This window comes from Carcharhinus amblyrhynchos, chromosome 19 (genome assembly GCF_965287045.1).
Source record: "Carcharhinus amblyrhynchos chromosome 19, sCarAmb.v2.hapA, whole genome shotgun sequence".
In the NCBI taxonomy this organism is placed as follows: Eukaryota; Metazoa; Chordata; class Chondrichthyes; order Carcharhiniformes; family Carcharhinidae; genus Carcharhinus; species Carcharhinus amblyrhynchos.
The window spans coordinates 4,238,469-4,262,022 of record NC_137342.1 but is presented as its reverse complement, the minus strand read 5'-3'; the positions used below and the strand labels follow the sequence as shown (position 1 = coordinate 4,262,022).

The following is a 23,554-nucleotide window of genomic DNA, read 5'->3' as shown; positions in this document are numbered from 1 at the left end:
CCTCATATCTAAAATCCCCTGTCCCAGGACACATTCTGTAAATCTCCTCTGCAACTTCTCAAGGACCCTCACCTCCTTCCTAAGACCATAAGACATTGGAACAGTAATAGGCCATTCTGCCCATTGAGTCAGCTCCACCACTCAATGAGATCGTGACTGATCTGATTTGATCTTGAATTCCCCTTTCCCGCCTTATCCCCGTAACCCTTGAATCCTTCACTGATTAAAATCTATCTCAGCCTTGAGCATACTTAATGACCCAGCCTTTACTGCAGCAAAGAATTCCACAGACTGTAGAAAACTGGAGAGGGATTTCTCCATTTAAATAATATTCAACTCCTTTTCCCTCCGAGCAAAGTGCATAACTTCACCTTTTCCTACATTATATTCCACGTTCCAAGTTTTTGTCCACTCACTTAACTTGTCTCAAGCCCACTTGTAGACTCTCTGGGTTGGTTCTTCCAGCCATACTCATCCCAAGACCAGAAAATCCAGCCAGAGATTTAAGGATCTTTGTAGGTCTGTGTCCCGCTCACTATGATTCCTGCAGCAGCCAGGATGGGAAAATTCTGCCCTGTGTGCCATCCTTACCACTCTCCTTCTAACCTATTTTTGTGTTATCTGTAAACTTGCCATTAGTGCATTCACTTTCCTCGTCAAGTCATTAATATATATTGTAAATAATTGTGGCCCCACTATGATCCCTGTGGCACTCCACAAGTTACAGGTTGCTATCCTGAAAATGCCCCACTTATCCCAACTCTGTCTTCTGTCGGTTAGTCAATCCTCTATCCATGCTAATATTCTGCCCCAAAACCATAGACTCTATTAAGTAACCTTTTGTCTAGTACCTCACTGAACACTTTTTGCATATCCAAGTATATTACATGTGCTGGTTCCTCTTTATCTATCCTACACATTGTCATCTCAAAAAATTCTAATAAATTTGTCAAAAATAATTTCCTCTTTATGAAGCCACACTGACTCTATGTGATTATTTTCTGCTATTACATCCTTTATAATGGTCCCTAATGTTTCCCAATGATAGATGTTAAGCTAACTGCCCTATACCTGCTTTTAGTCTCCCTCCCTTTTTGAATATGGGTGTTACATTGGCAGTTTTCTAATCCTCTGTGAGTTTTCCAGAACTTAATGATTTTTGGAAGGTTAGTAGCAGTACATTCACTATCTCCTACTTCCTTTAGTATCCTGGGATGCAACCCAGGGGAATTATTTGCTTTTAGCTCCATCAGTTTTCTTTGTTACTTTTTCTCAAGTGATAGTTATTATGTCATGCAAACCTGCCTCTCATCAATTAACTCCACCTACACTTCTCGCTGCCTCAGAAAAGCAGCTAGCATAATCAAGGCGCCCATACATACTGGGCATAATTTCTTCCACCTTCTTCCGTCTGGAAAAAGGTATAAAAGTCCGAAATCACATACGAACCAACTCAAGATCAGCTTCTTCCCCTTGCCATCAGACTTTTGAATGGACCTACCTTAAATTAAGTTGATCTTTCTTTTCACACTAGCTATGACTGTAAAACTATATTCTGCACCGTCTCCTTTCCTTCTCCCCTTTTTGATTTGATTTGATTTATTATTGTCTCATGTATTAACATACAGCGAAAAGTATTGTTTCTTGCACGCTATACAGACAAAACATACCATTCATAGAAAAGGAAACAAGAGAGTGTAGAACGTAGTATTATAGTCATAGCTAGGATGTAGAGAAAGAACAACTTAATGCAAGGTAAGTCCATTCAAAAGTCTGACAGCAGCAGGGAAGAAGCTGTTATTGAGTTGGTTGGTACGTGAACTCAGACTTTTCTATCTTTTTCCCAACGGGAGAAAGTGGAAGAGAGAATGTCCGGGGTGCGTGGAGTCCTTAATTATGCTGATTGCTTTGCCAAGGCAGCGGCAAGAATCAATGGATGGGAGGCTGGTTTTACTCTATGAATGGTATGTTTTTCTGTATAGCGCTAGAAACAATACTTTTCACTGTATATGAATACATGTGACAATAAATAAATCAAATTTCCTCTCCCATTTTTGCACCTTGGTTATTTAATATGTTTGGAATCTTACTAGTGTCATCCATAGTAAAGACTGATGCAAAAGTATTTATTTAATGTCTCTGCCATTTCTTGGTTCCCCACTATTACTTCCCCAGTCTCATTCTCTAAGGGCCTATATTCACTTTGACCTCTCCCTTTTGTATATGTTTAAAGAAGTTCTTACTGTCCACTTTACTCTCAGAGTAATAATAAAGAGGAAAGAGATAATTATTTTTGGTCATCTTTTGTTGGTTTTTAAACCTTTCCAATCTTCCAGTCTGCCACTAATTTTGCTGAATTTTATGTTTTTTCTTTCAGTTCAATTTGATCCTTAACTTCCTTGGTTTGATTTATCATCTGACAAAATCTTTGTTCCTCAGTGTGGTTACCCTGTCTGGATGGGGCACTCATCGTTTCACCTGACTTCAGAATCTGAACAAGAACTCCAACTTCTTTTGTCAATTACACAATCTCCAAAGAGCTTTAAAGGCAAGGAAGTACTTTTCAGTTGTGTACACAGGAGATGTTGTAGAGATTGTGCAGCATGAGAAGGAACATTCTTCAGATTTGAACCAGTCATTTCAGGGGGTTGTCAGGAAGAACAGCTTCACACAAAGGGGAGTGGAAATCTCAAACATGGTAATTGGTGAGGGGAAATTATAACTTTAATGACTGAAAACAATAGATGTTTATTAGGAAATAAAGAGCTGTGAAGCAAAGTAAGTCAAGGTACATGTCCAGCCTTATGCTACCCACATGTGTACAGCTCCTGTTACAGTATACTCCACATGTATACAGCCTCTGTTAGAGTACTACACATGCGTGCAGCACCTAATACAGAGTGCTCCATATGTGTACAGCTCCTAAAAGTACTCCACGTGTGCAGCCCATAGAGTACTACACACGTGTACAGTTCCCAAAATAGAGCACTCCACATGTGTACAGCTCCTGTTAGAGTGCTATAAATGTGCACAGTTCCCAATACAGAGTACTCCACACGTACAGCTCCTGTTAGAGTACTCATCTATGCACAGCTCTTAATAGTGCATTCCACATGTACAGTTCCTCATAGAGTACTTTACGTGTGTACAGCTCCTAATAGAGTACTCCATATGTGCATGGCTCCCATTACAGTGTATTACCTGAGTCACACTGGCAGTACGTGGATATTCCTTCTGAAAACCACAGCTGCTTTTCCTAAGCTGTTTGAACAATTAACTTCACTCTGCAGTTAACACGAGACTAAGTTCAGGATTCTTGGCTGGGAAAAGGAAATCTTTGAAGGTAGCAGGGCAAATTATAAATTGGTGAAAAAAGTGTCCAGAACTCTTGATTTTATGGGTAGAGGTGTAGTATAGAAAAACAATGACAAGGCTATTGTACTAATCCCTTATAAACACTGGTTTGGTGCCAACTGGAGTATTGTCTTCCATTCTCTCAAGAATTAATGTCAGAGCCTTGGTGAGGAGGCAGTGATTTACTGGAATTATACCAGGAATGAGGGTCTTTAGGTATGTGGATAGACTGGAGAAGCTGTGATTGTTCTCTTTAAAGAAGAGGTCAAAGGAGACCAAATAGAGGTATTGAAAATTATGAGGGACTTTAAGAAAGGAGGGAGAAACAGTTTTCCTCTGATAAAGTAGAACAATAACAGGATTTAAAAAATAATTCTAAAAGAACTTAGCGGGTAAATGTGGAGAAATTCCTTCAGGCAGAGGACCTTTCAGATTGAACTGGAGTTTTCCAAAGCCAGTAGGACACATACTTCTAAGTCTAAATCATTGAGTGGGAGGGTGAGCTATGAGGAGAATGCAGAGATGCTTTAATGTGATTTGGTCAGGCTGTGTGTGTGGGCATCTGCATGCAAGATGCAGTATAATGTGAATAAATGTGAGGCCATCCACTTTCTAGCAATAATAGGAAGACAGATTATTACTTGAATGGGTGTAAATTGGGTGGATACTCAACAAAACCTTATGCTTCAATTGCTGAAAGTAAGCGTGCAGTTACAGCAGGCAGTAAAGGCCAGAGGGTGGTGAATGTGTGGAATTTAATCACCACTGAATGTATTTGAGGCCAAAACATTGTCCAATTTCAAGACAAAATTAGATATAGCTCTTGGGGCTAAAGGGATTAAGGGACGTAGGAGGAAAGGTCGGGGGGGGAGCGAAATCAGGATATTGAATTCGATGATCAAGATGAATGCGGAGCAGGCTTGAAGGGCCGAATGGCCTACTCCTGTTTTTAGTTTCTATGTTTCTTTATCTACTACAAATAACAAGAGATCCAGGACTGAGCCCTGTGGAACCCAACTGGCAAGAAGTCTCACAACACCACGTTAGAGTCCAACCAGTGTATTTGATAGTAATCTCACAAACTTGTGAGATTACTATCAAATAAACTGATTGGACTCTAACCTGGTGTTGTGAGACTTCTTGCTGCGTTTACCCCAGTCCAACGCCAGCATCTCTATATCATGAACCCTACTGGTAACAGCCTTTCAATCCCAAAAACACCCATTGATTATACCCTTCACCTCTTGTCTTGAGTCAATTGGATTTTTTTTTTCCATAGAGCTGCCATAGATACAACGGGCCGAAAGACCTTCTGCACACTATGATTCTAAAAAGTGTAGCTGTTTTTCTGCAACCTTTGTTCTCCCAAAAGCAATTGAGAAATAGAAAACTCATGCCCCACCAACAATGACTCACTGCATCTAGAACACACTGTTCCTTCACTTCCCTTCTAATTACAGTTTATATGACACACCAGTCTCCATTTCAATTGATCTGTAGTGATTTGAGAGCCACTAAGAGGACACTGAGGTTCTCGATCTTCCTGAACTTGGGAATCAAAGGAAGCACAGTTGTACGTCACTTACACCCCCTGCTGTTTAAAGTCTGCAAGTGCAAAAGCAACTTTTTAATTCCAATTGCAATAAGTTTAAAAAATGTAGAGCTTGTCATGATCCCTCAATAACTACAGTTACTCTCTACCACTCACTGCTGCAGCAATGGACTTTTGATCACTTACTGTCCATTGAATGTCACAGTCACAGCCTGTGGAATGAGTCACTTTGACATGTAGACAAGCTGCAGCCTGTTATACAATGTTCTGTCCTAATGTGCATCATTATCCTCCAGCCTTAAGGCTCCCATTAACTTTGCATCAGGCCCAGATCTGGACCCTTTAGCTCTGCAAAAGGAAAGTTGCTAAAAGCCACTCCCTCTAGGATAGTAGCTGCCATCATGAGGGTCCATCCCAGCACCTATCACTCAACATCATTCTGCTCAACAAGCACCCCATTGTGAGGTAGGGTGCTTGCATATATTCAGAGGTTGATAGAGGATGGTATAAAGTTATTATAGAATTATGTAAATATACACAAAAACAGGCCATTCAGTCCATGCCACCATTTATGTTCCACTGGCATCTCCCCCCATCTAACTTCTATCAATGCAACTCTCTAACCCATTCACCTTTATGCTTACTGAGCTTCCTCTTTATTGCACCAATACAATTAGAACATAGAACACTACAGCACAAACAGGCCCTTCAGCCTACAAGTTGCACCGATCACATCCATACCTACCAAGCCATAGAACTATCTGTAACTCCCAATCCCATTAGATCCCATATACTCATCCAGAAGTCTTTTAAAAGACCCCAGTGAGTTCACCTCCACCACTACCAATGGCAGCTGATTCCACTCACTCACCACCCTCTGAGTGAAAAACTTACCCCTAACATCTCCTCTGTACTTGCTTCCCAGCACCTTAAACCTGTGTCCTCTCGTAGCGACATTTCAGCCCTGGGAAATAGCCTCCGAGAATCCACCCTATTTATATCTCTCAACATTTTATAAACCTCTATCAGGTCGCCTCTCAACCTTCGTCTCTCCAGGGAGAACAGCCCTAGTTCCCTCAACCTATCTTCATAAGGCATGCCTCCCAATCCAGGCAACATCCTTGTAAATCTCCTCTGCACCCTCTCAATAGCTTCCACATCCTTCCTGTAGTGAGGCGACCAGAACTGAACACAGTACTCCAAGTGGGGTCTGACAAGGGTCTTATAAAGTTGCAGCATTAAATTTGCCACAGTGATTCCCTGTGGTAATGAGTTCCACACTCTCACCACTCTGAGTGAAGAACTTTCTTTCCAACGTCTATTTGATTTCTTGTTGACTATAATGATGGTCTTTAATTTTCCTCCTCCCCACATCACCTTGTCAAAATTTTTATTATCTCCACCCTTCAATCTTCAAAACAGACCCAGCAATTTCAACCTTTCCTGCTGATATAACCTCAGTTCTGGTACCCACGGAAAGTTTTTTTTCACCTTCTGTAGCCCTTGTTATAATGATCGGAGCTGTCCGTACCAGTGGTACGGACAGTCTCATCTAGGCTTGATACAAATTTTTGCAGAACTTCTGTTTCTCAATTTTATTAGCGTAGAAATAATATTTGATTTGTAGATAGGATGGTTTGAACAAAATTAAAAGCAGTTGTATTTGTGTAGCAGTATTCGTGACCACCAGACACCTCAAAGCGTTTTACAGCCAATTAAGTACTTTTTCATAGTCAATGTTGTAAGAGGGTTGCGAAATTGTGAGAGTTTGCTGAGATCAATCTGATAGTGATCAGATAATCTGTTTGTAATGTTGACTGAGGAGTAAATATTGGCCAGGATACCAGGAAGAACTCCGTTGTCTTGCTCAATATTTATTCCTCAAGCACTGAAATACATTATCTGGTTGTGGGAGTTTGCTGTACACAAAGTAGCTGCCTAAATTCCTACATTTCAACAGTGAAATTTCAACACTTGAAAAATATTTAAGTAGTTATGGAAACACTTTTGGGACATTTTGAGATGAAAGGTTCAATGTTGCAAACCTTCATCATATTAGAATTAATAGTTTTTTAAAAATTACAATACACAATAATCTTACCTTTTTCTGACTGTATAACCACATCCAATTTTAAGATAAACTCTATTGAGGGCAGAGGGATGCCAATCTATAAAATGACAGACAATTCCAAGGAAACCGTGTACATTATAATTTTATTGCTGCTGATTGTCCATACAGAGAAAGTCAAAATGGAAAGTATAATTTACAGTAAAGTTGATCCAATGCCTGTTCATTTCCCACTGGTTTGTGGTGGGACCCACTCATGAATCTTCTTGCGAGTAGTTGAATAAGGTACATACTGCCGCGGTGTACCACTCACATTAAACTGATGTGCCTTCCAGATAAACTTCCGGTCAACTGGAGGGTGGGTGCTTGGAGGATTCTCGGTAATGCAATGAATCCAGCAATGCCTAAGATAGTCAGGGAGAATAAAAATGAACAAAATGACCATTGCAGAAACTTCAAAAACACTGAAGTGGTGTCCAGCTGTGCTTAGACATGGCTCCCACTTGGAGAATGGGCCAAACAATCAACAACCTATTCTACAGACAAATACGAGAGACACAATCCACAAAACAAAAGCACTGGCTAACAGATGAGGAAATGTGAGTGCACCCACCTTGTGGTGTCTCACCATCTTACCAACGTAAGATAAATGATCCAACCCAACAAGGCTAAATTGTCCCCAAGTTCAACCCCTTTCATAATCACCATGTGGAGCTGCTCTGGACTCCAAAATCATGATGTGGAGATGCTGGCGTTGGACTGGAGTAAACACAGTAAGCAGTCTCACAACACCAGGTTAAAGTCCAACAGGTAGCAAACACCATTAGCTTTCGGAGCGCTGTTCCTTCGTCAGGTGAATGGGGATCTCTGATCACAAACATGGCATACAAAGGCCCTGTTTGTGTTTGGCAAAACTATTAAAGAATTATTGAGGATATAATGTAGGAAGGATAGAGAGATACAAGTGTGGTATACTTGGAGGCCATTCAGCCCATTCTTGTGCTGGTTCATTGAAACAACATCTACTGAATCTGCTTCACTGCCATCTGATGCATCCCTGATCATAACAAATAACAACACTTATTTTGGCCTAAGAGTGAAAAGTATAAAAATATTGACATGTGCCCACATGTATACAAAGTGCCATTATAAAATTAAAACATTTAAAACTAAAATCAATAGATGTTTGAATACTAAAGGGAATTAAGGGATATGGGGATAGCATGGGTAGGTGGTGTTGGGGCAGAAAATTAGCTATGGCTCTTACTGAATAGCAGAGCAGGTTCAAAGGGGCAAACGGCCTCCTCCTGCTCCTTACGTACAAAGCTTTTCAGGTGCTTCCACCATCTCGGAAGGTTGATTAATCAGAGCAAACCAGCTCAAACAGCAAAACAACAACACAGATGGAAATGGGAGAAGTGCAAAGCATTACAGTTGATACATGAGATATATGTTGCAGCAATGTCCAATGCAATACTACAAGTGTGAAATAGCACATTTTTATAAAGAGAGGAAAAAATGGAAACTAGCACTAAAGCAGAGAGATCCTGGGGTACAGGTACAGAGATCATTAAAAGCTGGCAGGAGAGGCTTCTGGAACAAGGCACTGAGAGCGAGTCAGTTGAAAGTACATAACATAAACATTGCTTAAGAAAAAGACTCGTTGAAGCTTTTCATCTTGTACTCATCAGGACATTTCACAAGAATACCAACACCAGGGGAAACAACAACCTATACTGTGTAAGTGCTGACCAGTTGACAAGGAAAGTCTGATTGGTAGCAGCATTACCATTAATTGCCCAGCATTTTTTGAAAATTCAAATCAAGCAGTTTGACCCTGATTGGTTGAGGCATTGCCCTGAGGCATGAGTCAGCAAATAGCTGTCACTTACTTTGTTTAGATGAAACAGGCGCCATGTGCGTACCTGTTCTTTCTGTCTGCAAAGAACAGCATCTCATACATTAAGATATGTAGCTTCAAATTCAAAATTTGAGCAACAGGTGAAGCTGCTTTTTCATGCTGACACTGTGCAGTAGCAACAAAAGTGGAATTTGCCACTAATGCTGACATCAAAATGAAAAGATGTTCTGCCTCTTACACAGTGGCGTTAGGCAAGTAGGCTGTATGTCCCAAAGGCTGGCAGACAGTATCAAACAGCATGCTCCAGCTGTGGTTCGCAACGAGGCAGGTATTGGCCATCACACTGTGCTTGTCAAAACATCTGATGCGATTTCACAATTGGACAACATTTGCTAGATAATCCTTAGCGTGCTAAGAATTTCACTGACAACTGATTTACGATTGGGCGCCAGGCTGGCAGTGTGGTGCATTTGTGTGTACTGAAAGCTACATACAGCATCACCAGATACTCTCCTGACTTCAACCAACCTGCCCCAACACTCTTGACATTGGTTGCACTTTTGATAGTGGATGCCTTGGTGGTTATTTTCCAAACGTCGCTGGATTCCGGGGAAGTGCCGGAAGATTGGAAAACGGCTAATGTTACGCCGTTGTTTAAGAAGGGTGCCAGGCAAAAGGCAGGGAATTATAGGCCGGTTAGTTTAACGTCTGTTGTAGGTAAAATGTTAGAATCCGTCATCAAGGAGGAAATAGCGAGGCATCTTGAGGGGAATTGCTTGATAGAGCAGACGCAGCACGGTTTCGTTAAGGGGAAGTCGTGTCTGACAAATTTATTGGAGTTCTATGAGGATGTGTCTAGGGCGGTGGATAGAGGAGAGCCGGTGGATGTGATCTTTCTTGATTTTCAGAAGGCGTTTGACAAGGTACCTCACAAGAGGTTATTGCAGAAGGTAAGGGAGCATGGAGTTGGGGGTAGGGTGTTAGCATGGATAGAGGGTTGGTTGTCAAATAGGAGGCAGAGAGTGGGGGTTAATGGGTGCTATTCGGATTGGCGGTTGGTGACTAGTGGAGTGCCCCAGGGGTCGGTGCTGGGGCCTCAGCTATTTACCATTTATATAGATGATCTGGAGGAGGGAACCGAGTGTATGGTGTCGAAATTTGCTGATGACACCAAGATTGGGGGAACGGCAAATTGCGCGGAGGGTGTGGAGAGTCTGCAGAAGGATCTAGATTGGCTGGGCGAATGGGCCAGGAAATGGCAAATGGAATTTAATGTTGGCAAGTGCGAGGTGGTCCACTTTGGTAGGAATAATGGTAGGAAGGACTATTTCTTACGTGGCGAAAAACTGCAGCAGGCGACGGTGCAGAGGGACCTCGGGGTCCTTGTGCATGAGTCGCAAAAACCCAGCCTGCAGGTGCAGCAGGTGGTCAGGAAGGCGAATGGGATGCTGGCCTTCATAGCGAGGGGGATTGAATATAAAAGTAGGGAGGTCTTGCTGCAGCTGTATAGGGCATTGGTGAGGCCGCAGCTGGAGTACTGTGTGCAGTTTTGGTCGCCGCACTTACGCAAGGATATTTTGGCCTTGGAGGGAGTGCAGAGGAGGTTTACTAGGCTGATACCGGAGTTGAGGGGGTTGAGCTATGAGGAGAGGCTGAATAAATTAGGCTTGTACTCGTTAGAGTTTAGAAGAATGAGGGGAGATCTCATTGAGACGTATAAGACGATGAATGGGATGGATAGGATAGAGGTGGAGAGACTCTTCCCACTCAAAGGACAGTAGGACTAGGGGGCACAGCCTCAAGATAAAGGGGGGGCAGTTTAGAACGGAGTTGAGGAGGAACTTCTTCACTCAAAGGGTGGTGAATCTCTGGAATTCTCTGCCCGTTGAGGTGGTGGAGGCTGCCTCGCTAAATATTTTTAAGACGCGGGTTGATGGGTTTTTGATAAGCGAGGGGATTAAGGGTTATGGGGAGAGGGCGGGAATGTGGAACTGAGCCACGACAGATCAGCCATGATCTTATTGAATGGCAGGGCAGGCTCGAAGGGCTAGATGGCCTACTCCTGCTCCTATATCTTATGTTCTTTCCTAGCCAATCAAAAAGTGAATTGACTTTATTATCCTCAAACAGCTTTTTTACCCAACATCCAAACTTTTTGTAACTAATAGAAAATAACTTTTCTTTTAAACTTTAAATGCAATTATGATTTTTCTCCTGGGTTACTCAGAACAGTCTCCAAGAGATGAATCTTTAATCCTCACAGAGTCAAAGATCATCCTGAACAGTTGGCAATCCTGTTGATTACTTACTGTAATGCAAAGGAGCTCACATGTAGAAACTAATGCTTTAAATATGTTGCACTCCTGGTATACACAATTTGGACTAGAGTTGTAGGTGTGTTTGCGTGTTCATGTGCATATGTAATATGTAATACGTAATACATCATGTTGCAACTGTACAAAACTCTGGTGCGTCCGCACTTGGAGTATTGTGTGCAGTTCTGGTCCCCACATTATAGGAAGGATGTGGAGGCATTGGAGAGGGTGCAGAGGAGGTTTACCAGGATGTTGCCTGGTATGGAGGGAAGGTCCTATGAGGAGAGACTGAGGGATTTGAGGTTGTTTTCATTAGAAAGGCGGCGGCTAAGAGGGGACCTTATTGAAACATATAAGATGATTAGAGGTTTAGATAGGGTGGACAGTGATAGCCTTTTTCCTCGGTTTAGGTTAGAGGGTCATTGCTTTTTTAATTGGTCGGCGCAACATCGTGGGCCGAAGGGCCTGTTCTGCACTGTAATGTTCTATGTGTATGCCACAGACTGCGTGCATGTCTTTCATAGAACATTACAGCTCAGAAACAGGCCTTTTGGCCTTTCTTGGCTGTGCTGAACCATTTTTTGCCTAGTCCCACTGACCTGCACCTGGACCATACCTCTCCACACCCCTCTTATCCATGAACCTGTCCAAGTTTTCTTAAATGTTAAAAGTGAGCCCGTATTCACCACTTCATCTGGCAGCTCATTCCACACTCCCATCAGTCTCTGTGTGAAGATTCCCCCGCCCTAATATTCCCTTTAAATGTTTTCCTCTTCACCCTTAACCTCTAGCCTCAGTGGAAAAAGTCTGCTTGCATTCACTCTATACCCATCATAATTTTATATACCTCCATCAAATCTGCCCTCAGTTTCCTATGCTCCAGGGAATAAAGTCCTAACCTATTCAACCTTTCTCTGTAACTCAGTTTCTCAAGTCCCGGCAACATCCTTGTAAACCTTCTCTGCACTCTTTCAACCTTATTAATTTCCTTCCTGTAATTTGGTGACCAAAACCGCACACAATACTCTAAATTCAGCCTCACCAATGTCTTATACAACCTCATAAGAAGTCTCACAACACCCGGTTAAAGTCCAGCCAGTTTATTTGATAGTAATCTCACAAGCTTTCGGAAATGCTCTTCCTTCATCAGGTGTGTGGAAGGTTCTGATCAGAGAAGGGCGTATAAAGTCACACACAGTTTACAGAATACTGATTAGAATGCAAGTCTTTACAGCTAACTGCTATTCAAGTCTTAAAGATGCAGACAATGTGAGTGGAGATAGCATTAGCATAGGTTAAAGAGATGTATATTGTCTTCAGACAGGATAGTAAGTGAGATTTTGCAAACCCAGGCAAGTCATGGGGGTTACAGATAGTGCAACATGAACCCAAGATCCCGGCTGAGACTGTCCTCATGTGTGCGGAACTTGGCTATCAGTCTCTGCTCAGCAACTCTGCATTGTTGCATGTCGTGAAGGCCGCCTTGGAGAACGCTTACCCGAAGATCAGAGGCCAAATGCCCGTCACCACTGAACTGTTCGCCAACAGGATCAGGTTGGCAACTGGTTGGACTTTAACTGGGTGTTGTGAGACTTCTTACTGTGTTTACCCCAGTCCAACGCTGGCATCTCTACATTATACAACCTCACCATTACATTCCAACTCTTATACTCAATATTTTGATTTATAAAGGCCAATGTACCAAAAGCACTCTTTATGACCCTATCTACCTGTGACGCCACTTTTAGGGAATTATGTTCTGTATTCCCAGATCCCTCTGTTCTACTGCACTCTTTGGTGTCCTACCATTTACCTTGTATGTTCTACCTTGGTTTGTCCTTCCAAAGTGCAATACCTCACACTTGTCTGCATTAAACACCATCTGCCATTTTTCAGCCCATTTTTCTAGCTGGTCCAAATCCCTCTGCAAGCTTTGAAAACCTTCCTCACTGTCCACTTCACCTCCAATCTTTGTATCATCAGCAAATTTGCTGATTCAATTTACCACATTACCATCCAGATCACTGATATAGATGACAAACAACAATGGACCCAGCACTGATCCCTGTGGCATACCACTAGTCACAGGCCTCCACTCAGAGAAGCAATCCTCCACTACCACTCTCTGGCTTCTTCCACTGAGCCAATGTCTAATCCAATTTACTACTTCTCCATGTATACCTAGCAATTGAATCTTCCTAACTAACCAGTGTGTCTATTTGTGCATGTGCTTGCCTGTGCGTGCATCATTCAGCCAATCAAGCACAATGTTAGTGAACAAAGTGGAGCACTCTGAAGAATGCATTCTCACAACTGCAAAAACAAGCCTTTAATGATGCTTACCATTCTGGAGGGATCATGCTCCCATCTACTTCCCAATATGTGTTCTTTCCATTCATCTCATTGGTATATTCAACCCATCTATGTCGAGCTAGAAATTGAAAGAATTGATATGATCAACAAACTATCAGAGACAAACTAATCATTCAACTTTTTCCATTATCGTTGGATGTATTGATACAACCCCAATCTGCAGTGCTCAATAGTAATGATGAGACACCGTGGAAAGCATTGATTGGATCATAGCAATAGTTAGGCAGGATCATACCTGGAGTATTGTGTGCAGTCTCCATACCTAAGAAACAATATTCTTACCACAGAGGGAGTGCATTGACTGGTTTGTGACAACACCCAGAATCCTTTGTATATCAAAATTTCTCAATTTATCATTATTTAAATAATACTCTTCCTTTCTGTTTCTCACACTAAAGTGTGTTGACATTTAGATGTGTTGTACTGCACCTGCCATATGTTTGCCCATTGACTCAACTTGTCTAAAACACCCTGAACCTTTCTCGTATCGACTCTCAATTCTGCCCAGTTTTGTGTCATCAGCAAATTTGGAAATTTTACATTTGGTTCCCTCATCCAAGTCATTTATGTTTATATTGTGAACAGCTGGGACCCAAACACTGATCCCCATGGAACCTCACTAGTCACTGCCTGCCACTTGGAAAAAATATCCAGTTATTCGCACTCTGTTTCCTGATTGTCAACCATGCCAAAAGTTACCCCCTATCCCACATAATTTAGTTTTGCCCATTAAACTCTTAAGTTAAGCTAAACCTTAGCAAAAATCTTCTGAAAGACTACATATACATTCACTGGCTCTCCCTTATCTATTCAACTCATTATATCCTCAAAAAACTCCAGTAATTTGTTAAGCATGATTTACCTTTCATAAATCCACACTGGCTTTATCCAATCCCACTAATGCTCCACAAATGTTTTGTTATCACATCTTTGAAAATAGACTCCAGCATCTTTTTCCCACTGTTACAGACTGAGATGAGAAGAAATTTTTCCACACAAAGGGAACTGGAATTTTCTACCCCAGGGATACTTATTGGTGGATTATATTCAAGACAGGGGTTGATAGATTTCTGGATAGTGTGGGACGTGTAGCTGAGATAGAGATCTACGATGATCTTATTCAATGACGTGGAACAGGGTCAAATGGCCTATTCCTGTTCTTAATTCTTATAATCTCAGTAAATGAGGAGGTGTATAACACGCAGCAAAATGCAGTCATTGCTGTAATGCTGGGAAATACAGCAATCAATTCACACAGCAAGGCCCCACAAACAGCAATGACATTGTTTTCATGTTGGGTGGTCAGATTCCCCCTTGAAATAGTGCGCCCAAAGTTTAAACGTCCATCTACAAGGGGAAAATGGAGCCATGGGTTAATGTCTGATCTGAAAGACATGCAGTCCTGACAGTGGAGAACTCACCCCCGAGTGTCAGCCTAGATTATGGGTTGAAATATCTGAAGTGGGACTTGACCCAGAAGCAAATAAGCCATCCATTGAGTTAAGACTGACACAAACAGAATACGCATTGCAAATGAATATTAACTTCACTAATCAATAAACAGGTGCTTACCAAAGAAGTATCGTTTGTCTTCATAATATTTATTACCGTACTTATCTTTACCAACAAACTTCCCAGTTTTTAACTCACTTGTTCTAGAAAAGAGAAAACCCATCATGGTATTAGGCAGAGATGTCAATATTCAGTCTAAAAAAAATCTTCAATTAAAATTCTCAGGTATTTAAAATGGTCATCCTGGGATAATGACATGAGGAACTTATCTCAAACTATTCTGGAATTGGACATGCTAATTTTCATTTGACTTATTATTGTCACATGTATTAGCATACAGTGAAAAGTTTCTTGTGCACCATACAGACAAAGCATACTGTTCATCGAGAAGGAAACGAGAAAGTGCAGAATGTAGTGTTACAATCATAGCTAGCATGCACAGAAAGATCAACTTAATGCAACGTGGGTCCATTCAAAAGGCTGATGACAGCAAGAAAGAAGCCGTTCTTTAGTTGGTTGGTATGTGACCTCAGACTATTGTTATCTTTTTCCTGACGGAAGAAGGTGGAAGAGAGAATGTCTGGATGCGGGCATCCTGAAAAACTGGCAAATAGCTTTCAAAATACAGCACCCCCACCCATCCCACCCCTCAAATGAGCTGACAATGCAAATAATTAAACACCGCACTGCAACTGGGGCGTCAAGGTTAAATATCCTTTAAAAGACCTTGCATTTCTGGATTTATATTTCTTTCTTCTCAGGGTTATATTTTACTTTCCTGTTAAATATAAAAAGCTTGAGTATGATGTACAAGAAATGGTTACAATTAGATTGCAGTATGATACTTGTTGCTTGTACATTTAACTGACATCATACACCATATTCAATTAGTCATATCATAAGGGATGGGAATTCAAGTGCATTGTACACTGAGAAAAGTGAAAAATTATTCACTTTTTCTCCTCACATAATTTAAAGTCTTACTAAGTTGTGGGATGTTAGCATGGTGGCAAGGGTATCTCTAACCACCCTCAAGAACATGGTGATTAGAAATTTCCTTGAATCCCACTGCAGTTGTGTGGTGTAGGTACTCCCACAGTGTTTTACAGAGGGAATTCCAGGTTTTTCTTCCAGATAGGAAATTAGATTTTTAAAAACACTTTCCAGCAATTTCAAGTAAGCAAGTATTCAATACCAAAACATCATCTGTCTACTCTTAAACATTAAAATAAAAAATAGTCCAGCCTCAACTAACTGCTAAGTTTTGTAGCTTTGGAAGGTAACATTCTAAGAACATACCACACACAAACTGCATTGCATCAAGTGCTCCATCCTTCCTCTCACACACACTGTGCCCACATACATGATGTCTCTGGAATTCTCTGCCCGTTGAAGTGGTGGAGGCTGCCTCGCTAAATATTTTTAAGAAGCGGGTTGATGGGTTCTTGATAAGAGAGGGGATTAAGGGTTATGGGGAGAGGGCGGGAAAGTGGAACTGAGCCACGACAGATCAGCCATGATCTTATTGAATGGCGGGGCAGGCTCGAAGGGCTAGATGGCCTACTCCTGCTCCTATTTCTTATGTTCTTATGTCTATTATGCAGCCATTCTCATCCTGCCCTGATGGTGCTGCTCACACTTTTTAGCTTCTCAAACTTTCTCACAATTTTCATGCCTTCAATTTGACGTGCCCAATTTGAGATTTTGGAATATTTCTAGTATCATAGATCATAGAACCCTACAGTGGGGAAACAGGCCCTTCGGCCCATTGAGTCTGCATTGAACACAATCCCACCCAAGCCCTACCCCCATATTCTTACATATTATACCCATTAATCCCTCTAACCTCTGCTACCCTGGACACTAAGGGGCAATTTCTTAGCATGGCCAATCAACCTAACCTGCACATCTTTGGATTGTGGGGGTAAACTGGAGTACCTGGAGGAAACCCACACAGACACGAGGAGAATGTGCAAACTCCACACAGACAGTGACCTGAGCTGAGAATTGAACCCAGGACCCTGGAACTGCGAAGCAGCAGTGCTAACCACTGTACTACCGTGCTGCCCTTCATCACTTTTTAGATTCTGTAGACACTTTTAGTATCTTCATCACTTTTTAGATTTTCAACTCTGCTCTTACCTTACAGCTACATTATCTGACACCCTTATTTCCATTCAAACCTCTCCTTGTTGGTTGGTTTGGTACCCTTCCTTGTTTATTCACTTCACTCTCCCAGTCCCTCAGTCTTGTCCCCCTACCCCCCCAACCCTTCACTCTCTCAGGGTAACCTGCCACCAGACCCCTCCTCCCCTCAGGGTGACCTCCCTCCTCCTCCTCCTCTCTCCCCCCCACCTCAGGGTGACCCTGACTCTATAGCACCGTCGCTCCAATTCCCTGTGAAGCATCAAAATTAATCTACTTCAAGCTGAATCCCCTTCCCCTGTTCTCACCTCAGGAGCTTCCAAAAGGCACCACTGAGTCCGCCGTGACTCCAAAACTGGGCCCAGCCCCGTTTGAACACCGGGAGAATGTCCGCCATTTCTCAGCGGCTTCCAGCAGCCCGACAGCGCCACCTGCGATCAGCTGACAACACTGCCCGACAGCGCCGCCCGCGGTCAGCTGACAACACCGCCCGGCAGCGCCCGCCTGCGGTGAGCTGACAGCACCGCCCGACAGCGACACGCACGGTCAGCTGACAACACCGACCGACAGCGCCACCGCCCTACAGCGCCACCCGCGGTCAGCTGACAACATCGCCCGACAGCGCCAACCGCGGTCAGCTGACAGTACCGCAGACAGCGCTGTGGGAAGAGATAGAGTAAAAAGTCTGACAACACCAGGTTTTAGTCCAACCTATTTATTTGATAATATACTCGCAAGCTTTCGAGGGGTTACCCTCTTCGTCAGGTGAATGGAGAGTTCTGGCCTCAGACAGAGCATATAAAGCACAGACAGTTTAGAGATTACTGATTAAAATGCGAATCCTTACACCTAACCTGCTGTTCAAGACCTGAAGTGGCTGATAATGTGAGTGGTAGGAGCACTGATCACAGTTTAAAGAGATGTGTATTGTCTCCAGACAGACACTTCAGTGGTCACGGGCATTCAGCCTCTGACCTTCGGGTAAGCATTCTCCAAGGCGGCCTTCACAACACACGACAGCGCAGAGTCGCTGAGCAGAGACTGATAGCCAAGTTCCGCACACATGAGGACGGTCTCAACAGGGATCTTGGGTTCATGTCGCACTATCTGTAACCCCCGTGACTTGCCTGGGTTTGCAAAACCTCACTTACTGTACTGTCTGGAGACAATACACATCTCTTTAAACTGTGATCAGTGCTCCTACCACTCACATTATCAGCCACTTCAGGTCTTGAACAGCAGGTTAGGTGTAAGGATTCGCATTTTAATCAGTAATCTCTAAACTGTCTGTGCTTTATATGCTCTGTCTGAGGCCAGAACTCTCCATTCACCTGACGAAGAGGGTAACCCCTCGAAAGCTTGCGAGTATATTATCAAATAAATAGGTTGGACTAAAACCTGGTGTTGTCAGACTTTTTACTGTGTTTACGCCAGTCCAACGCCGGCATACCCACATCATTCAATATGATCACAGCTGATCTGATTGTAACTTCGACTCCTTTTCCTGCCTAACCCTAATAACCTTTCATCCCCTTGCTCATCAAAAATCGATATAACTCTGCTTTCATTGCCTTTTGAGGAAGAGAGTTCCAAAGATTCATGACCCTCATAGATAAAAAAAATTCTCATCCTGCTACTAAATGAGCAACCCTAATTTAAAACCATGACCCCCTAGATCTAGATTCTCCCACAAGAGGAAATGTGCTTTCCACATCCACCTTATTATGACCCCTCAGGATCTTCTATGTTTCTGTCAAGTCATTTTATGTTCTAGCAGATACAATATCCAATCCTTTCCCATCAGACAATCCACCCTTTTCAGGTATTAGTCCAGTAAACCTTTTCTGAACTGCTTCCAATATACATTCTTCCTCAAATAAGGAGACCAATACAGTATTCCAGCTGTGGTCTCTCCAATGCCTTGTACAACTGAAGCGTAACTTCCCTAAATTTGTATTCAATTCCCCTCACAATAAATTATATTCCATGAGCTTTCGTAATTACTTGTAGCTAATGTTTTGCAATTCACATACTCTGGATACCCACATCCCTCTGCAACTCAGAATCATGCAATCTCTCATAACTTCAATAATTCGTTGTTTTTCTATTCTTTTTGCCAAAATTGACATTTTTCCACACTATGTTCCATTTGTCAAATCTTTCACAAAACCATGTTAACAACGATAATGACTACAAAGATCCATCTGGTTTACCAATGTCCTTTAGGAAAGGAAATCTGCTTTCTTTACTCAGTCTGACCTACATGTGTCTCCAGGTCCACAGTAATGTAGTTGACTCTTAACTGTATTGACCCCCCACCCCTGCAAACTACCAGCCCAACTCGAACCTCCTTTTTCTTTACAAAGTCCTTGAACTATATTGCTTTCCGACTCTGTTCCCAGCTTTCTCAGACCTACATGTTTGCATCCTTCCAATCAGGTTTCTTCTATCATGGTTTCAAAACTGCTCTCATCAAAGTCATTAATGATATCCTGCAGAACTGTGAACAAAGGTAAACTTTTCCTCCTTGACCTGTCTGCAGCCTTTGATGTGGTTGATCACAGCATCCTCCTCCAACGCCTTTCCACTGTCATCCAGTAGGGTGAGCTTGCATTATGTGATTCAGTTCTTGCCAGAGAATCACCTGCAATAGCTTTTCTTCTGACTCATCTAGCTATCTCTGGTATTCTCCCAAGGATCTATTCTTAACCACCTATTTCTCATTTACATACTGCCCTTCAGCAATATCAAACACAGGTCAGTTTTGACACATAGAATTACAACATATTGCTCTACCTCATCACCAACTCTCTGTCTTGACTGCTCATCCAACATTCAATACTGGATGAGCAGAAATTTCCTTACATATTCCATACAGTATGTAATGGAACCTGCGAGGGAGCAAGCTATCCTAGATCTGGTCCTGTGTAATGAGACAGGAATAATTAACGATCTTACATTTAGAGCGGCACAGTGGTTAGCACTGCTGCTTCCTAGCTCCAGAGACCTGGGTTCAATTCCTGGCTTGGGTCACTATCTGTGTGGAGTTTGCACATTCTCCTCGTGTCTGCATGAGTTTCCTCCCACAGTCCAAAGATGTGCGGGTTAGGTTGATTGGCTATGCTAAAATTGCCCCTTAGAGCCCTGAGATGCATAGGTTAGAGGGATTAGTGGGTAAATGTGTAGGGATATGGGAGTAGGGCCTGGGTGGGATTGTGGTCAGTGCAGACTCGAAGGGCCAAATGGCCTCTTTCTGTACTGTAGGATTTCTATGATTCTCTCAGAAGAAGCGATCACAGCATGGTTGAATTTAAAATACAGTTGGAGCGTGAGAAAGTAAAATCCAATGCCATTGTCTTGTGCTTAAACAAAGGAGACTTTGGCTACGGTAGACTGGGAGCAAAAACTTTCTGGTGGAGGAACAGTGGAGGACTTTCACAGCACTCAGCAAACTTGTATACCAGTGATAAGGAAGAACTGTAGAAAAAAAGACAATCAGCTATGGATATCTAAGAAAATAAAGGAAGGTATTAAATTGAAAGAAAATGCATACAAAGTGGCAAAGATTAATGGGAAACTAGAGGATTGGGAACTCTGTAAAGGTCAACAGAAAGCCACGCAAAAAGCTATAAAGAAAAGTAAGATGGATTATGAGAATAAACTAGTTCAGAATATAAAAACAGATAGCAAAATTTTCTACAAATATATAAAACAAAAAAGAATGGCTAAAGTAAACATTTAGACGATGAGAAGGGGAATGTAATGACTGGAAATGAGAAAATGGCTGAGGCATTGAACAGGTATTTTGTGTCAGTTTTCACAGTGGAAGACACAAATAACATGCCAAAAATTGATTACAGGAAGGCTATGGTAGGTGAGGACCTAGAAACTATTATCATGAAAGTGTTGGGCAAGTTAATGGGGCTAAAAGTAGACAAGTCTCCTGGTCCTGATGGAACGCATCCCAGGGTACCAAAAGGGATGGTGGGAGAAATAGCAAATGCACTAATGGTAATTTACCAAAATTTGCTGGACTCTGGGGTGGGTCCCGCACATTGAAAAACAGCAAATGTGAAGCCACTATTTAAAAAAGGTAGACAAAATGTAGGTAACTATAGGCCGGTTAGCTTAACTTCTGTAGTAGGGAAAATATTTGAATCTATTATCAAGGAAGAAATTGGTAAGACACAGCATGGGCTCATGAAGGGAAAGTCACATTTGACTAAAGTGGTGGAATTCTTTGAAATGTGGTGTACCTGGATTTCTAGAAGGCATTTGACAAGATGACACACCAAAGACTGCTATATAAGATAAAGGTGCACAATGTTACAGGTAATGTATTAATATGGATAGAGAATTTGTTAACTAACAGAAAGCAAAGAGTGGGGGTAAATGGGCATTTTTCTGGTTGGTGATCAGTGACTAGTGATGTGCCTCAGGGATCAGTGTTGGGACCGCAGTTGTATATGATTTACATATATGATTTAGAGTTGGGGACCAAGTGTAGTGTGTCAAAATTCCCAGATGGCAGAGCAAAGTGTGCAGAGGACGCTGAAAGCCTGCAAAGATAAAGAGATAGTCTAAGTGAGTAGGCGAGGGTCTGGCAGATGGAATACAATGTTGGTAAATGTGAGGTCATCCATTTTGGTAGGAATAACAGTGAAATGGACTATTATTTAAATGGTAAAATATTGCAGCATGCTGCTGTGCTGTGGGTGTCCTTGTGCAAGAATCACAAGGAGTTGGTTTGCAGGTAATTAAGAAAGCAAATGGAATTTTGTCCTTCATTGTTAGAGGGATGGAGTTTAAAATCAGCAAGGTTATCTTGCAGTTGTATAAGGTGTGGTGAGGCCACACCTGGAGTACTGTGTACAGTTTTGGTTTCCTTATTTGAGAAAGGATATATTGACACTGGAGGGGGTGCAGAGGTGATTCACTAGGTTGATTTCGGAGTTGAGAGTGTTGGTTTACGAGGAGAGACTGAGTAGACTAGGGCTATACTCATTGGAATTCAGAAGAATGAGAGGAAATCCTATAGAAACATACACGATTATGAAGGGAATAGATAAGATAAAAGCAGGTAAGTTGTTTCCACTGGCAGGTGAAAGTAGAACAAGGGGGCATAGCCTCAAAATAAGGGGAAGCAGATTTAGGACTGAGTTGAGGAGGAACTTCTTTACACAAAACGTTGTGAATCTGTGGAATTCCCTGCCTCGGGAAGTAATTGAGGCTACCTCATTAAATGTTTTTAAGGCAAGGATAGATGCATTTTTGAACAGTGAAGGAATTAAGGGTTATGGAGAGCAGGCAGGCAAGTGGAGCTGAGTCCATGAAAAGATCAGCCCTGATCTTATTGAATGGCAGAGCAGGCTCGAGGGGCCAGATGGTCTACCCCTGCTCCTAGTTCTTATGTTGGGAAAACCAAAGTCATTGGGTGGGATTTTGCAGCCAAGCCCCACCCCCACGTGTTTTCAGTGATGGAAGTGGCTCACTGTTGGTTGCCAGTGAGATCTTTTCAGTTCTGCCAATGCCTGGCATTTTGCATGATTCACCCATCATGCCACTGGAGAACCCAGCACAGGGATCACTTTCATTGGACTGGGCGATCCCGCCAGCAGAAAGGGCCAAAAAATCCCACCCAATGTTCTTGGTCTCCACCACAAACTGCACTCCCCAGCCACCAACTCTATTATTCTCCCTAGCAACTGAGACACAAAAACAGACTGTTTGTAATCTTCATGCAATATTTGACCACAAGATGAACTCCTAATCACATATCGGTACCATCATTATTCCCATTTCCATTAAGTTGTCCAGATCTATCCATGTTCTGACTCACTTGCAACTGAAATCCTCATCTATGTTTTTGTTACCTGTAGACTTGACTACACTAACATATTCCTGGCTGACATCCCACACCCTCCATGAATTGGAGGTCATCCAAAGCTCTGTTGCCCTCATCCTAATCGCACCAAATTCTGTTCACCCTGTATGATTCTATGATTACTCCTCTGTTCCCTCTCCGATATTAACTTCTGGTGAAGCAATACCTTGATTTTAAAAGCTTCATGCTCATTTTCAAATCAGCACTTCTAACTGTAATCTCTTTCAGCCCCACGAACTATAAAATATCTGCATTCTTCACATTCTTACATCTGCAATTTTAATCGTTGCACCATTAGCATTTGTTTCTTCAGCTACCTGAGCCTCAAGCTCTGGAATTTCCCTCTAAACCTGTGCATCTCACTTTGTCTTTAAAACTCTATCACTTTGGCCTCCTTCCCTACTATCTCCTCCTGTGGCTTGTGATCGTATTTTGTTTGATAACACCCCAGTGAAACACCTTAGGACACTATGTTGAAGGGATGATGTAA

General features: G+C 42.2%; 1 protein-coding gene across 1 annotated transcript; it reads right to left on the bottom strand.

Moving 5' to 3' along the window:
* Positions 1-7,101: 7,101 nt before the first annotated feature.
* Positions 7,102-17,629, bottom strand: ndufa12 (NADH:ubiquinone oxidoreductase subunit A12). Its single transcript, XM_080207797.1, has 4 exons — positions 17,489-17,629; positions 15,096-15,178; positions 13,494-13,581; positions 7,102-7,378 (listed from the first exon to the last, which is right to left on the bottom strand). Exons 1-4 carry the CDS (start codon positions 17,575-17,577, stop codon positions 7,198-7,200), a joined length of 441 nt encoding a protein of 146 aa, XP_080063923.1. The 5' UTR covers positions 17,578-17,629; the 3' UTR covers positions 7,102-7,197.
* Between the last annotated feature and the right edge of the window lie 5,925 nt (positions 17,630-23,554).

Coding starts and splice junctions, on each gene's coding strand:
- ndufa12 (XM_080207797.1), bottom strand. CDS start 17,577: ATGGCGGACATTCTCCCGGTGTTCAAACGGGGCTGGGCCCAGTTTTGG. Junction 15,179..17,488: donor GCCTTTTGGAAGCTCCTGAG/GTGAGAACAGGG, acceptor TCTCTTTTCTAG/AACAAGTGAGTTAAAAACTG. Junction 13,582..15,095: donor AGACAAACGATACTTCTTTG/GTAAGCACCTGT, acceptor TTCAATTTCTAG/CTCGACATAGATGGGTTGAA.